The sequence below is a fragment of the Aquila chrysaetos genome, chromosome 16 (assembly GCF_900496995.4).
Source record: "Aquila chrysaetos chrysaetos chromosome 16, bAquChr1.4, whole genome shotgun sequence".
Taxonomy (NCBI): domain Eukaryota; kingdom Metazoa; phylum Chordata; class Aves; order Accipitriformes; family Accipitridae; genus Aquila; species Aquila chrysaetos.
Window position 1 is genome coordinate 28126750 of NC_044019.1, and position 17120 is coordinate 28143869.

General features: G+C 52.0%; 1 protein-coding gene and 1 long non-coding RNA gene across 11 annotated transcripts in view; both read right to left on the reverse strand.

Annotated features, from left to right (window-relative positions):
* The window catches only part of RAB3IL1 (RAB3A interacting protein like 1), a 31393-nt gene that overhangs the window by 9049 nt on the left and 5224 nt on the right, over positions 1–17120 (reverse strand). For 6 of the 10 annotated variants that reach the window (XR_005934088.1, XM_041129037.1, XM_041129039.1 and 3 more), the window contains 5 exons: positions 7750–7801; positions 4987–5221; positions 4377–4472; positions 2712–2789; positions 1872–2087 (listed from right to left, as the gene is read on the reverse strand). Coding sequence is in view for 9 of the 10 variants with exons in the window: in XM_041129037.1 (XP_040984971.1) it covers positions 1872–2087; positions 2712–2789; positions 4377–4472; positions 4987–5221; positions 7750–7763 (639 nt within the window). In the remaining variant the exon portion in view is untranslated. Of the gene's footprint in view, positions 1–1871; positions 2088–2711; positions 2790–4376; positions 4473–4986; positions 5222–7749; positions 7802–9712; positions 9876–17120 lie in introns of those variants that run through there. The other 4 variants (XM_030039896.2, XM_030039897.2, XM_041129038.1 and 1 more) reach the window with 4 other exon arrangements.
* LOC121233846 lies at positions 14266–14894 on the reverse strand. The gene is made up of 2 exons (XR_005934089.1): positions 14692–14894; positions 14266–14559 (listed from the first exon to the last, which is right to left on the reverse strand). It is a non-coding gene; the product is annotated as an uncharacterized LOC121233846 (long non-coding RNA).

Consider the following 17120-nt stretch of genomic DNA (forward strand, 5'->3'; position numbering starts at 1 on the left):
CAGCTTGAGGTGCAAAAAGGGAACAAAAATTCTGTCATTTTTAGGCTCAGTTTAAGATGGGTCATGTTTTTTCCATAGAGCACCTAGCACCAACTCTCTGAATGCCAGGTTCCCTTTTATCACCTCTCACATAGGCCACTAAGGAATTTGAGAGACAGAAATTAACAAGTTAAAAAAAACACCCCACCCTTGATATATAAAATTATTAGTCACTTTGGAAGCTGTAGCCCTGGGATTTTAAGCCCCAGGATATCTGCACCATGTGGAAGTTACGTACACAAAGAAATGACAGGTCCAAATCTTTAACAAGCAGTCACTTACAAGAGCTAGCATTTCTCTAAAGATCATCAACACGAGATTTGCTGAGACTGAGCCAAGAACAGCAAAATTAACTACCCAGCAGGCAAAAGTTATCTCGGCTTGCTGTAAGCAGAGGGCAGCTTCTACAGGATAGTCAGTGGTTCACTGAACTGAGCTCTCAGTTTGGAGCTCCTCTATTCTGACTGGAGGAATAGTTAGCACTGGGGGAGGTCACAGGACCTTAAAAAGATTAAAACCTTTTTCTTCCTGGCCCCCAAAGCAGCTTCTAGCTGACTGCATTTGACTCCAACTTCCAGTGTATCTGGACTGTTCCCTGCTTGACCAAGAGAAACCAGTGCATCAGGCCTTCACAGTTACTAACTGATTTTTCCTTTGGTTTTCTTTCTGACACAGCCTTTGTTCCTCTCTGCCTGTGAACAGAGTTAAAGATCTTCATCTCTTGTTGCTATTGCTGTCTCAGGACAACGGCTATAGTCAATGTTGCCTGAAGCATTTCATCCAAACTCTAGCAACAAGAGCACTACGCAGAAGCTGACAAGGCACATTCATTGAATCCACTGCCAAAAGCAGACGTTACCAGTGTTGCCAGCACAGTCCTGTTTGGTGAGAGTATTAATTTCACACGCGGCCCTTCTGCATACATTCTCACACAAGCCAAGTGACCAGGTGCCTTTGTGTTCCCTCAACAATTCATGACAGAAGCCACAGCTCCCAAAAAATCATTAGGGAGACATAATCCCCCACCACATTCTCATTCATTTTCATTCTTCCTGACCAAGTGCCATAAGCTGCCTCCTTTTTGCTCCCCAGGACAGCTGTGTACACATCTGGCTAGTGGAAAGTTCCCAGATGGAAAGGTCCTGCTAGCAGGAAAAAGCGTTACTTACACCCACGGTCACAGCAGATGGGGGACTATCAAAGGATCACCGAAAGGAATTAAACAGTGTTTGTTTGAAAGATATTCACAAATGCCTTGTATGCTTCTCTAGCCAGTTTCTTCCAGTGGGGAAGGAATTAAATATAATTAATTAAATATACACTCTGCAAAGAAGAAGAAGAACAGTGACATGCCCAAGAACACAAAACAAGTGACAGAGACTACAAGTTGACAGAGGTGTCCTGGTGTCCAAGCCAAACTAGGCAGAGAGAAGAAACAACAGCAAATCACGCCAGAGCAGGTAGTGGACTCAACTGTCAAGATGCAGCAGAACAACTGGCTTCTCCTCAGCAACTTCTGACATCCACTCTCAGCACTGGTAACTCCTGGATCTGTCCATGCCCTCCAGGGATCCCTCAACTGCTTCCTCTAGCAGTTGTCCTGACGCAGCCTTGAATGTGCTTCCCAGAAGGGGAAATCTCCACAAATGGAAACCCTCCAGAGCCTGCCTCAGCACAAATTTAGGGAACAAGCCAGATTACTGCACAGACAGCTTCTCCCAACACTGAAACCACAGAGCTCTCCAGGAAGCCTGAGTCAGAAGCCGCACACCTCCCTGAGCACAGTGACAGCAGTGGCTTTAAGGCCGATGCAGTGAATGGCCTTCACCCACCTCTTTGCATTCATGACTGACTGGCTCTGGAGTCACATTCTGGCTGGCAGCTGAGACCATTGCGCTGCTGGTGCTTTTGTTTCGCCCATGGCCCTTTCTGAAGACAGCTTTAGAAGGGCTCTGGAGCTGAGGATGCAGCTCCCGGTTTGGAGAGGAAGGTGTGGATGTGATCACCAGCGTCTTCAGAGCTGTTACCTCTGCCTGCAGCATGTCGATCTGAGGAGACAAGGCAAGAGTCAACAGCATCTTCAGCACCTGCTGAGCTCGAGCTTGCTGCACCCCACCAAACACTAAAGCCACAGGGAATCAGCTACAAGCCCAGTCTTGAAGCCTTGTCCCCATTCTCCCAAATGCCCACCATCACCCAGAATTTTAAAGAGGGCTAAACTGCAGCTACTTGGGCACCCACCCCTCTGCTCTTCAGTCTGAGCACATTTTGCTCCAGGCTCTTTTTAGACCCAATAACCCAGAAGAAATTCCTCTCTCCTCAAGAATAAACCAGTTGAGCAGCCCTGTGATGCAGCCTTGTCAGGAAATTCCAACTCCCCAGCTCCCTGCTCTAACCATACCCACAGCTGTGGCAATTAAACAGCATATCACTTCTCTGTGGTTCCCCTGGCATCCATTTCTCAAAGGGGAGCTGGATCAGCAGCAGACTGCAAGGATGCCTTTTCCCCCTCAGTCAGCATCTGCTGGAGAGGGAACAGAGCAAATGCAGCATCTCAGAGAGACCGAGCTGCAGGCACTTTACTCTCCTCCAGGCAACAGACAGCACCATGGCTGGGCAGGGATGGCACCAACCTAGCACAGAGATCAAGTCACAGAGAGCGCAGTTCTCACCTTCCCCCGTGCCTCCCTCAGCTGTTTCTCTGACGCCGCCTGTTTAGTGTTTGCTTCTCTCACCATCTTGTGCGCTTCCTAGACCAGAGAGAATTTTAGTCTGCCTGTTGCAGCCCCAACTCATGAAGCCACCAGGACAGGCCAAAGCTCTGCCATATCACATGCTCTGGGCAAGCAAGCAGGGGGACAGATATCACTGCCACATCCAAGGGTTTTACTCTGTCAGCCGTGAAGAGCCTTCCCCCAGAATTTCCCAGAGAAGGCTCTCAGTGCCAGAGCCTGGAGCGCATCCCCCTTCTAGGAGTGTAGTTGGCTAAATTAAAGAGTTCAGCTAGCTGAGTCCAAGGTCACCTCTTTCACTGATACGGGCTGCTGTGAAGAAAGCTAAAGCAAAGGCCTGCCCCTCCTTGACCTTGGGAATTGCTTTAAAGCTGAGGCTTTAACATTAGCACCCACCTGTGCTGTATCGCAGCTGTGTAGCAGCTGTGTCTGTGCCCAGTCCAATACCTCTGCAACTCTGACCTTGACTCACACTCACTAGCTTGGCCTCCTGACTTGACCTCAGGCCTGTGTTGTCACTGCAGACTTGCTGGTCGATCACTGGACTGTTTTCTGACACTGATTGCTGTTTGTGGCACAGAGCCTGATCGAGACTTGCTGCTCCATGTCTTAGCTCCCCACTGGTGAGGTCACTGCTCTTGCCTGACTTGTTATTGCACTTTGCTCCCACTTCCCTTGTGGAGTGGCCAACCCTCACTGCTCTGGGCACGGCTGCAACACAGCAGGAGCTGTAACTCAGGTGGGGGCCAAATGGTAAAGGCTAGCTTAAAAGCATCTCCCACAGAAAGAGGGGAGCAGTGCAAGTCCCAGCTGGAGCCTCCCCGCAACGCTGTCTGGAAGCAGTCTGTCCAAGGCCACCACAGGAAGGGGACAGCCCTCAGCTACTTATCACTAAGTTCACCCTGAATGCAGGCAGCCAAATTTCCAGAAGGGGGATGTTCTCTTGGCCCTCGCACTCAGCACCAGCCTGTGTTTCAAAGGTACAGACGGGCTCTGGCTTTCCTCACTGCCCAGTCAGATCCAGACATTAGAGCTGCTGCTAAATGGGATTTTGCCAGGATAGAGCTTGGCAAGAATCATATTACAAAAAAAAAAAAACCAACCAACAAAAAAAACCCCAACCAACAGGCCTTCTGAACACTCATTGGAGCAGAGTATATGAGGACATCCAGCTTGTTCCCACCCCAAGCAAGGGCTCACACGAGCCAGGGAATCATCTCTATTACACAGCAGCTGCTGTCCAGACTAGAGAGCAGGCATGGGAGAGGGACAGGGAGCTATGCTTAGCTCCAGCTACAGGCATCCCCACATCTGTTTTTGCTACCAGACGTACAAACCCATAACTACTGTGCTCTTTATGCCACCCCACAGCTGCTAGAAGGGGAAAGAAATGCAAGCAAACACTCCCCAGGAGCAGGTACAAGCCCCTGCTCTGAGGCTCTGCCTGCAGCACTGCCCAGCTCTGCTTCTCCAATTGGGAAAGAACAACAGGGGGAAGGAGGAAACTGTGGGAGGAGATGGCTGGAAGTTCAGGGAAAGCCTGTCTTAAAGGAGTTGGATGTAAGCTTAGCTTAAGAAATGATGGGAAAAGGAAGAGGGTGGTACCTCAAATAGGCTAGCTGTTAACTCCTCTAGTTCCTGCTCCAGTTGTTCTCTGACTTTTGACAATCTCTCACATTCTTTGTCCTTCAGCTTCAGCTCCTGTTGAGGAAATGGAAAGGGATGCGTAAGCTCATAGCAGGCTCCAGTAGTGCTGATGCCTGCCTGCCCCCACCTGTCAATCACAACCTTTCCTCCCCACCATGGCATGGATTCCCGGCCCAAGACTCCAGTCGCTAAACTCCGTACCATGCTCCGTGTCACCAAAGGCATCCCTCCAGAAGTTGTCGCAGGCTTTTCAGGCTAGAATTGCTCATTTGCCATTAGCAAGGAGGCTCCATAGTAAGCACTGCCTGCCTCAAGCTGCTTTCTGCAGCAGGTTTCCAGGACTGATTTGGATGTTGGCACGGGGGCTTTGGGTCAACCTAGCAACTGATGTCCTGCTCCAAAGCACTTTATGGCCACCTCAGCTCAATCTCTCTCCTCTTCTGCCTGCTCCAGACTGTGGCACAGCCACATTGAGACCCCGCTCCCCTCAGTACCACCTCTACGAAAAACCCCACTGCTCAAATCTGTACCACCATCCTCGGGTGTTCTCACAAACTCTGGGTCTTACCTTTTGTGCTTTGTGCAGCTCCTCCTTCAGGAATTCAGACCCCTTTTCACGGATCTCCACTGAAGAGCTGCGTAGACGCGACACGTTGAGCTGCTCAGTGGACTGGGTCTCATCCACACCTCCAGCATCCTGGCATCCAGTCTCTGGCTCCTCCTTGCTGCCTTTGGATGGCATTAGTGTCTTCCAGTGTCCCACAGCTGGTTGATTCTGGCTGTCTTCCTCAAAATTGGCCTGGCTGTGGGGTATCAGCACAATGAAACTTTATATGGGGGCAATTCACAGCCTTCCTCTAACACTCACAACACATCCACCTCCAGCCTCTGACAAGCACTAAAGTGAGGCAGGGAGGGTGATGGTGTACGAAGGGGCCAGAATTGTCTTAGAGGACTTGCTCTGTGCTCAGCAGCAGCAGCACCAGTTTCTTTACCCTGAATGCAGGCACTGCCTCCCTAATGAAGTGCTTCACCCTTCTGGCATTGATTGTTTCCAGACCAGCAACAGAAGAGGAGACGATGGTCTAAAATAAAGACTTTGGGGGAAATCTCCGCTCCTATCCTGGGATCTTTAAGAATCACACCAAGTCTATCTAGTTTGAGATGCCCAGCCTGCACTCCTTTTAAGAAGGGCTGGTTTCTCAACAGTGAGTACTCCCTCACAGATAATTTTGGACACACAAAACTTAGTAAGTAAAGCAACACTTTACTATTAGTAACTGCTGGTTTTACCCTTCTCAACCACCATGTCCCAGATACCATTAACTCAGGACAAAGCAGGAGAACTGAAGACAGCTGCTCCAGGAATCCCATTCCTGCCTGCTTTCAGAGAGAAACAGACTGCAGCTGGCTTCTTTAGGACTCCAGTATACACCCAGTAGACCTAAGTTCAGAGACACTGAGAGTAGCAAGAAAAAGCGAGTACAGCTCTCCCATTCCCTAGCAATATACAGACCCTAATCCCCTCCACTGCAAACCCAGCCTTCCTCTCCCGCCCATCCCTGCTTCAGAGGGGAAGGATCTATTTTTAACCTACTGGTTTCCCACCAAAGTCTTCCACAGACCTGTCTAAAACAGTGTATTTCCACTGAGCTGAGATGAAGCCCTATTTTTTAGTTCCAGTGGCTGGCAAGTAAAGATGTACTAGAAAGAGGAAACCAGAAGAGTCACCCAGGACACTGTTCCCCAGTGCTCAGTAGGGCTTTGTCAACTGTCAACAGACTAACACAGACTCTGGAAGAGGCTGATGAATTTAGTAGGCTTTGCAGCTGCTGAAGACTTACAAGAGGAAAACATAGGCTTGTACACCTTCTTCATGCATTGAACTGTCCTCACATGGTCACTAGCCATTTGAAGTCAGTGGGAGCACGATCAAGCCTTGCACACATGGAAGCTTTCTATCACGTGCAGCCACTCAGCAAGATGCACACACTGCACTACAGATTAACCTGCTGCCAGTTATCTCTGGGTCACAAGCCTCGGCTGAGCTGCGGTGCTATTGTCTTCCATGCACAGCACCAATCCCTCCTCCGCACACTCCTTCTGGTTACTGCTTCTTGCCCACTGCCTTCTCCTGCACGAAGCTATCACCTTCTTTTGGTTAGGTTCACTTTCCCTTCTTCCCTCTTCCCAATCTACGTATTTTCCTCTCCTGAATTTGCCCTACCTCTTGTATTCCAGCCAGGCCACACTCTTCCCCCTTGCTCTGACTCCAGCCCCACACTGCACGACAGAGCACTGACTGGGCTTATCTCCTCAGCCACGTGCAGCAAAAAAGAGCCTTGTTCTCCTTCATCTCACCCAAACGCAAAAGGCAGTCAAACCATTAGGCTCAACTACTAACAGGCCTTTTTCTCCTAGGCTATGCCACCTGGCAACAGCATGGTGCTGCCACCTTTTCTACTCAAATTGCTCCCTTTCTGTCGTCCCCCTGCCCGCCCCCAAAGCTGTCCATGAGCAACAGTTGTCCACAGTCATCTTTCAAAGAGGGAAAGAAGCAGCAGCTACCAGCTAATTCAGCTCAGGTACCACAGGAAAGCATGTGAAAAAGCACACACGGAAAACTCCCTGAAACCTTGGAAGATGAAGGGCACAAAATCATCCCTGATGCCATGCCATGCCAACTGGACAGCATTTTGACTACAGAACTGTGTGTGGGGGACATGCAGTCAGTATCACAGATTTTGCTGACCTCTCTTGAGCAAAAACGAGTGAAAGCACCAGAAGGATGGTCACACAGCAGTGCTAAGAAGGTAGGAAAGGACAGGAACAAACTGGCATCCCCTTGAATACCCCTGGTTTTACTGAACATTCACCAGGAAGATCTAGAAGGAGAGGCTTATCCTGGTGATACTACTTAATTTGGAAGTGTGGAAAATAACGTAGAAGGGTGCGTTGGGGAAAGGGCAAGAAAATAAAATAGATTTGGCCAAAGGAAAAAGGACAGACAGTGCCTCCAAGCAAAGATAATTCATCTTGAGCTATTCAGCATACTGGGACTGCTTGATAAAAAGCAACATACACAAACACAGAGGGATACGCCTGACGGAGCGAGCCATGACCAACGGGAACTCCCAGACTGGGCAGGCATCTACAGTTTGAGGTGCAAGAGAGCACGCAAGTGCAAACTACATGGTGTCCAGAGCGTGCAGTGCCTGCTCCATCCAGTCAGGCTGCTCTGTTGGCACGTTTGGTTAAAGGAAAGGCAGAACAGCACAGAAGAAATAAAATGGTTTAGAAAGGTCAAGATTAGCTAACACAGGTCACTTACCTAAACAGTGACATCGCTAATGGGATGAGGAGGTCTCCAAAGGCTCCAAACACTAAGGAAAGAGAGGGATCGAGCAAGAGAATGACCCAAAGGAAGGAATTAAATCCATTACAGGAAGCTGGGGACATAACAAGACCAATTCATCCCAGAGATCAGGGGAGGTTCTCTGCAATGGATTTGCCACCAAGCAGGAGAAGCATGCCAAACAGAGAGGTCTGTCCAACAGTTAAACCATTTCTCAGGTGGCATAGTGGAAGCCCTGTCTGCTGTGGACTTTTTGAGATTAGACAGGTTAAGTTGCAGAGAACACATCTCTCCAGGTTCTTCCGTATTAGAAAGGAAACACACCAGAAGGGCCCCAGCCAGACCGAGCACCTCCAGCTTCTGTGATCAGAAGGAAAAAAACCCAAAACAAACCAGAGCACAGAGGAAAAGCTGGATTCAAAACCAAGCAGCTAGTAAAAAAAATAAAGCAGCAGCAAGGCAAAGGGACATTTCCACAGTCCTCTAAACTACTAATACAGCCAATCTAACCCATACATAACAGGAAGAAAAAAACAACATTGTTTCTTTATGACTTTCAAGTCCTCAGAGGAAAGTTGTCTTGGGAGACAGGTATTCCAGTGTATTTCCACACGTTATGGAAGAAAACTAGAGGACATGGAGGAATGAAACAGTCCCACCCACACTCCATAATGCCAAGGGACCTAAAAACCTATCCTGAAAAATCATCCCATCTTCCATGACGGAATAGTACATTCTCCACGCTGTGCAAACAAAATCCCCACAAAAGCCTTGGCTATGCTGGCTTCTGCCCAGCCCAGCCCCAATCTCCAGTGTCCAGCTGGGGCTTTGAAATACACCCCCCACCCAGAAACCAAAAGACCATGACATACACTCGCACGCTCTTGCTATCGCTGGTCTGACTGGTGGCTATCTTCCTCGGAAAAACGTATCATATCCTAAGAGTCCTACACTGACACAAGAAATGCAAACTTAAAAAAAACCCAAAACCAACAGCCCACAACCTTCTAAAGTTGGATTCTGTAGAAAAAGCAAAAAAATGTGCAGGATCTGCACTTTTTCCAGCGGGCCCCACATGTTTCCTGCAGTGCTGATCTGACAGGGTTATTTCCCGTACGAACAACCTGTGGGTCTGTCCAGGTTAAACTCTTACCCTCCGGCTTGCAAAGGGGACCTGATTTTTCCATCCCGATCAGGACAGAAGCCTGACCGCTGCCATACCGCACCACCACGAACCGGCATCGGTCCACAGCCCGCTCACTGCCCCGCCGGGCGCTCAGTAACGTGCCTCTCAAAAGCTTTTGGCAAAGCATATGGTAGCGTTTTATTATAGCGGAGCACGCAATCTGTATTTCTTGTATTTGCCTCAGCAGACAGCAATCACCCACTGTGTCCTTCCTGAGGGTTGCTGGGGGACACGGTATCTCCTTACTCCGTCTCCTTACTCCGCTTCCACACAACTGCACGCACAAACACACGCCTGCAGAGCCTTGAGAGGAGGCTGAGGCTTTGGGCTGCAGGGACGCAAGGTGTTAACGACAAAACAAGCAAACCCCAATGGAAGTCCAAGGGGAAACTCAGCCCGGCTTCTCCACACGAAGACGCCCTTGTCCCCGCACTCACAGGCGGTGAGGCTCGGGGGCTGCGGGGGGGGGGGAGACGACAGCCCGGCCCGAATCCCCCCGAAGGGAAGGGAAGAAGGGAAGGGAAGAAGGGAAGGGAAGAAGGGAAGGGAAGAAGGGAAGGGAAGAAGGGAAGGGAAGAAGGGAAGGGAAGAAGGGAAGGGAAGAAGGGAAGGGAAGGGAAGAAGGGAAGGGAATGTCCGGCCACCAGACGCCGCGGGCCCACAGAGCGCGGCCGCCTACCCCCGCCCCACACACCGGCCCGGCCCCGCTGCCCTGAGCCTCCCGGACCCGAAAGGCCGGGCTCCCGGACGTACCCCCGCCGCATAGCTGGGTCCCACCGGCCCCACCACCGCCGCTGCTGCTGCTGTTCACGGCGGAGGCGGAGGAGCGCCCGCCGCCATCTCCATGCCCGGAGCCGGAGCCGTGCCCGGCGCTGCGGCACCGCCTGAAGGACGCGCTCCCGCCGCCCGCGGGCGGGGGGGGGAACGACACACACCACGTGATCCCGGCGCCGCTCTGCGCGGCAGGGGGCGCGCCTGCGCACTGCCGCCCCGCCGGCCGCTGAGGAGAAGGGCGGGAAGCCATGGCGGGCGGTTTCTGTCGCCCGTCGTCGCAGTGTCCCGGGAACGGCCAGTACCGGGTCCTGGAGCCCAGCCTGGCTCCTTCTCGGCCTTGAGGCCGTGCAGGCCACTTCGTGGGCCGCCCGGAGCCGCTCCGGCGGGTGGTGTTGCGCTTGGGGCCGGCGTTCTGTCCCCTCGGCGGTGTAATGGTTTTATTAGCCTCACGGTACTTTGTGTTTTCCTTAGAGCTGCGGTTGCCCGAGCTGGAAATCACGCCGGTCTCCCATCTCAGCAATAAAACCAGGAACGTTTCCAGACCTATGATTCAGTGGAAGAGTTTGCAAGCCTTCTAAAAGGCCTAAGGGGATAGGCATGAGAAACGCAAACCTCAGAATCGCTGTCAGCGTCCTGGTTTGGGGCTCCTGACTCACGATCTCTGAGATGTTCTCTGCGGGGGTGAGTGAGAAGCCTTCCTACAAAGCGGAGGTTGCGGAGAGGCAACCCCTGCCGCGATGCTGGTACAAGGGAAGCAGCTGCATGCAAGTGGATGTCACTAGGATTTACAGCCTGCAGAGCTGGAGGGGCCCTGGGAGAAGGTGTGTGCTCAGCCAGGGATTCAAACTGGTACCAGCAGCTGATAACACCCTTACGCTCCCTGTTAACACATCCCTCCCTGGCACGAAGCATGCCCTCAGACTCCTGCTGAGACAGCTCTGTGGGCTCATTGGGGAAGCCTGGGATGTAAAGAAATGATAATATACAGGAAGGTGAAAGGATGGGGTAACTTGGCTGAGGGCAAGAAAGGCCTGTGCTTCCTAGTGGTGGGCAACAGTGGGACTGGACCAGGATTTTTAAACTTGGCATTCGAGGAAAGCACTGGGCTTTCCATACCCTTACATGAATGAGACAAGTCGGTCTCGTTGTTACTGAGCTTTGAACTTTGGATGCTGTGGCTCCAATATTTAGCTAGCTCATCCTTCCACGCACTGTCTCCAGGAGGCTGAGGGAGCCAGGCAGCTCTCCCAGTCGATGAGAGCAATCACGTGGCTGCACTGATTTACATCCTCTCTGCAAAGCAGTGGGAACACACCGTTCTCTGTCCACCCATTCTCCTCCCCCCTGCATCGCCACCTGTGTGTGGAGGAGCCCCTTTGCCCAGGGCATACTCATCCTGAAAGCTTTTTCCTCACTTGCTCTGCTCTGCTAGCACAGAGGGGCAAAAAGGGTCAGCGCCAGGGGATTCCTGGGGCATTGGGAAATGCCCAATCCATTCCACAGCCCACCACTGAAATCAAGAGGAGCTATGGTTCTAGGAATTTCACCCTCTCACTGGGGCATTACCTACAGGCAGAGGGACAACTGCCGCTGTGAGGTTCCCACCTCCCCAGCAAGTGCTCCAGGGAGCGCACAGCACATTGTCCCTGTCCCTGGGAGCATGTCTGCCTGCTGGGAACAAAACAGGCAAAACATTCCCGCTGTGACCCCAGTCCCACAGCAGATCCCACAACCACCTCTGGATTGACGGCACTGCAATTTTGGTGACAGTGCCTCCATTGGACCAAAACCCGCCCCTGCCCTCGCAGGCCACCCTCAGAGTATGTCTTCCAGATCGGTCCTTCCCCCACGTTTCCCATTGCATCCTACCTCGCCGTTGCCCTGGGCTTTCCTCCAGGCAGCGGCATCCCCCCCGAGCCTTCGCACACAGGGGCAGCTGACCCGCTGGTCTCAGCTGCCCCATCCTCTGCCTCGCTGCCAGACACAGCGCCGAAGGCAGGCAAGTTAGACATGGTGATCCTTGTATCCATGGCAGAGCGCCGCTGTAGATACTACACAGGGAGCGATTCCTTGTCCCAGCTTCTCCTGGGTGTCAGTGTCATCTACAGCCCTGCCCTGCCTCATGGCCAGGCTCCACGGTGACGAGAGAGGCTAACCCCATGCTCCGAAGTCTCGGAGCGAAGTGTCTGAGAGGTTTGTGTCGATGGCTGTAACCTTTGTTATCTTCAGGGAACTTTTGGGAGGAGGGGAAGGATCTTCAGCTTCGCAAGGCAGCACCAGAAGTAATTAGTCTTTGTAATTATTAACTCCCAAGGCCTGGCTGGCAGGGACGGAGGGTCCTCAGATTAGAAAGCTAGAACTTCCAGGATCCAACAAAGGCAGGAAGAAAGGGAACTGATAATGCAGACAGGAAGCATTAAAAGAGGATGTGTTGGGGATGCTGAACCCCAGCCGCTTGCAAAAATAACAGGTCGCAAGGTGAGAGTGGCCTGTGCTCCCCCTCACTCCCTGCCCCAAAGGAGAGGCAGAGCCATTGAGGAAACCTGGACAGACCCTGAGATTTCTCCATAACCAGGTGAATGGGTTGGCCCAGCAGAGCAAAACTCGGCACGTATCACTCCCAAGCTGAGGGTTATCATGCAAGCTGCCTTGAGGCAGGAAAAGCTGCTGCCTTCTCCATGCCCTTTGCACAAGGCTAGCTGTCCTCCAGGCAGTGTTGTGAAGTGTCCCAAAGTGTCCAACCCAGCAGCTGGTGAGACACAGACCCAGCTCCCACCTCTGGTTTAAAGAGACAACAAACCACCAGACAACCTTAAAGTCCAGTGCAGTTGGAAGCTCTAACCCAGCACCATCATCTCACACCATGGAAGTACCTTGCTCTCTCCCACATTATTTCCCATTTACATTTCATGGAAGCTGAAAAAATCACTGACCTCTGGGTAATGAAGTGTCATAAAATCCACTTTGCGTCCTGCAAGTCTCGCAGCATGGCACATACCTGTTGTGAAGGCCCTGACGTGGTACCTCCCCACTGCCATAGGCATTTTTAGTCACCTTTTTTCCCCCCATATCTTCCCCAGTTCCACTGCCTCTGCTCTGTCACTTGTACCCACTCACCCCCCTGGTTCTCACGTCCCTCCTGCAGATCCACCTCGCCAAGCTACTGACCTCCCTGACTCCTCACCTTTTGTTTCTCATCCTCCCATCTCCTCCAGGCAAAGCAGCATCTTGCTAATGCTTTCTATGACTTCTTGAGAGTCGGGTCCCCTCAGGTCCCTTGCTCCCCACAGCTCTTTCACAAAGGAAAGGACCCCCCCAAGCCTTCCTCTGGGTTTCTCAGATGCAGGGATACACTTGTGGCACCCCATTGGGTCCTCTGACCCAGCTCCGCATCTGAACACCTCCTCCGGCACGCCGAGCAGTCCCCTGTCAGTCCCTCCACACCATTCCCCGGTGATGTCCTCTCAGCCCAGGCTACATGGAGGCAGACACTAATGCACATGTACTGAGCAACTGGGGAACCACCAGAGCAAAGCAGGGGCTCCCTTTTGGTGGGATCTGTTTCTGGTGGTCCTAACTGCCTCCTGTAGACAGCAAGTTCTCTGCCTCCATATCATCCCGATCCTTCATATTCCCTCCCGGAGTGCCCACACCTTCCTCTGAATGGGTCACAAATGAAGAGCAGGACTCAAAATCCTGAGTTTGGGTCAAACAAAGAGCAAGACCAACCTGCAGAGCAAAAGCAGCTCTCAGCTAGGACACCGTGCCCAGTACAGATGCTTCCCAATCACGGGAGAGGGCTGAAGCCTCCTCTGGGTTGCCTTGTCTGCTCATGGATTCAGATCCTACTACAATTTAAAAAAAAACAAAAACAAAAAGAAAAAAAAAACAGACACAGGCTGGGAAGGGAAGGAGAAACAGGGATTATCGTAATGCTTGGAAAGCAGGGCTACACCCCTGACCCAGCAGACCCAGACCGGATGTTATTGCCATGAAAATGAGAATGAAAACAAATGGCCTAAAACTCCAGGCTTCATCCACCCACTCGCTCCCCTCCCTCTCGCCTGTCTCGGCCAGCTGTGCAGCATGTTTTCTCAACTGGCTGGAAGGGCTTCAGCAAGGGCCCTCTGGGGTCTCTGGGTCTAAGATCTCCGATTTCGTGGAGATTGATCACCCAAGAAAGTGCACCCCCTGTTCCAGGGCAACAGGGTGAAAAGAAAAGACTGAAAAAGCACAGTGCTCAGCTCCTGACTGAGAGCCAGAAGAGCAGAGCTGGGGGCTGGCCTGGGGCAGCAGTGCTGTATTGCTCAGATGGATGCTGCTAAGAGCAGTCGCATCGTGGCACTGAGCAGAGACGCACCAGAGACACTGCTGGTCCCGCTGGTCCTCAGCTGCAGACAGCTGACAGAGAGCAACCTCACGCTCGGCAGCATCATTCGAAGGAAGGGTTCAGCCTGAACCCAGGGGAAGAGACACCAGATGGAAAAGGAGGAAGAGAAGCTGGGAAACCCAGAGAGAAAGGAGGACTGTCCTTCAGCTTTTTAGGAAGGTTTTTCTTTCTGCTGGCTGATTCAGTTGCTGTTTATCCAACCAGAAACTTCTCAGTCCTGCATCTTTCCCACAACATCTGCAAGGAGGCAGCAGGCAGTCCCTAGAAATGATGTGCAGGACCAACACTTTTGGTCCTCCCTTTGGAATGTAATCCCCCACCGTGGTGGCTAAGGCAGGAAAAGGGAGACCTCACTAAGGACTGTCCCCTCCTTTTCATGTCTGTACAAACCAAACTGTGCAACACCAGAGGGAGAGATTTGTCCCCCTCCAGGCCCCTGAAAAATAAAATGCAGACAGAGATTAGCACTCGGATTTGCAGGGAGATACAGAGCTTGGCACTGAAACCACAAAGCGGTAGAGAGATGTCGTGCTCGTATACTGCTGATCTCTCCTGGGCAAAGACATACCTAGATGTGTCAGGGAGTGATGGCAAAAAAAGGCTATGAGGTACAGTCAGTCTGTCCACGTACTGAGCATTTGTCCAGGATTCCCAGACATCTTGCAGCTTGGTCCGTGCCATCCCAAATGCCTGCTTATACACACATATGCCAACTCCGCCTCACAGGCAGTAGGGAGCCTAGTGCTACCAGATGGCTCTTGGTTTGCCACAGAGCTGGAAAAAAACAAAAACAAAGACACTTGTAAAAAGCAGTAGGGCTGGCAGGGATGTGGCTTCTTCCACTAGAGCAGCAAGTTACCCCCTCCCTATGTCAGAACAGTGCATAGTCCTCGAAGAAGAAATTACCACACTGCGCTCAAGTGCTACATGGGGGGCAGGCATCACCCTTAGTGTGCCCCCAACTCTCAGGCCCCCCCCCCCCCAGGATGGCGCAGAATCCGTGATGAATTTTGCAACATAAGAGAAAGAAGTCTGGGCGTCCTCACAAAAGCACTGAGGGTCACTGCATCCTCTTCAAACATTCACGGCCAGCTCAAACCTCAGAGTAAATCCTGTCTGTGCAAAACAGCACCTCCTGAGATACTTTCCACTTTTTTTTTTCTTTTTTTTTTTGTTATTACACCAGATTCCAGGGAAGAATGTCGGTTTGAGAGACACCCCTGATGCCAGCTGCCTCTGTGTCTATCTCAGCACTGAAACTGGAGAAGGGAAAGGGATTTCTCAAGCTTTGGCACCCACGGTGTACTTCTGAGAAAAGCACTTGTTATTCTATGGGAGACAGCAAGGAGGGTACGGTGCCTTTCCCAGACAGCTGCAGCTAACCCAGCACACAGAGCGGCCCTTCGGGGTTCCCAAAGCGGGAATTCACTTCCCATCACAGTAACTCAATCTCTGCATCTGTAAAATGGAGAAAATGAGAATGATTCCAGGGCTGTGAGACTGAGGATGGATGTCAGCACCTCCTCTGCTTCTGTGCAAGGCAGGCTTTTGGACCGGCATCTTCCTCAAGGCCTGTAAGGATTGAGGCCACAGGGGACATGAAAAGAGATCCAAGCAGCGCTGCCACGCTGGTAGCCCCTCAGTTATTTACTTTCATATTAAATTCCACAAATATTTCATGCTGTCCTAACAGCAGCTGTGAACCACACGAGCTGCCAGCTGAGCTGCTCTCAGAGGAGGGCAGCAGAGTCCCCCAGATGCCAGCACATCCTCCCGCAAAGAGCAGGACACTGGAGGTTTTGCTGTTTCACGTTAGAGTCCCCAAGAGCACCCAAAACACTCCTGACAGCTCCAGCAAATGTCTCACCTGAACCATTTTTGTCCCTCTGCCACATGTGGGGATGAGGGCTCAGGCACTGAGACCCTCAAGAACTGTCTCAGCCTGCCTGTCCACTAATTCCTTCTCTCTGGATACCTCCCCAACAGGGAGGACCAAACCGTGGAGCTGCACCTTTGCGTGGACAACCTTGCCTTCAGAGAGGGTCCATCCCTGTGCTCTCCCAGCTCTTACCCCCATTCACAGAGCTGTTTGGTGTTTCAAGACATTGTCACGATCCTGAATCACTTGGGGACTCTGTCCCAGCCCTGTGATCCTGGCCATAAAAAGGGCCTTTTGGGAGCAGCCACAACCTAGGAGCAAAGTTTCAGGGACCTCATAGCAAGCCCAGCCCCAAAACAGAGCAGATAACACAGTAAGTACACCTCTGAGGACAAGACTGTCCCGGAGCCTCAGCAAAACCGGGGCACACCACCTCCTGTCCCAGACAGATGCCACTTACACCGGGGCAGCTACACCAGGGTCTGAAACAGCACCGCTGCCTGCCCAGGGCAAGGCTTCAGAAAGGGAGGACAGCTGGGGTGTTTTGGTCCTGGTGGATGCTGCTTTTCCCCCCTGAGCTAGCAGGTGCTGCTCATGACAATAGGCACAAAGCTACGTGCTCCTTTAGTCAGTATGACGAGTTTGCTGTGGTTGGGCCAGCGAGGCAACCCCCTACTCACTTGCCTCTGGCCACTGCTGAGAGCCCTTATCTAGTTCCACACCTGGAATGTGAGGCTCTCCCAGTGGCCCTCCATGTGCCCCTGCTTCTCCTGCCAGGTCCTTATCTCACACGGCAGAACCACCATGCTGCCTGTTCTCTTCTGCATTGCCCTCCCACCTACCCAGAGAAAGTCACCCCTGGTAGGGGGGCTGCAGGGCCAGGGAGCTGCAGCACACCCAGGGATGCAGGGTCTTCATGCAGGAAGGACTCTGGTAAGGCCAAACGCTCCAGGTCCATCCCTTCCCCCTGTAATTATACCTGTTCTCCCAACACATAGTGTGGCAGCCTCCCAATTGCACAGCCAGGTGTTGTAACTTACTCCCACCAGATGTGTGCCCATGTCCTTCTGCATATCACGCGATCCAATACAGAGCAGCTTCTACCCAGAGACTAGCAG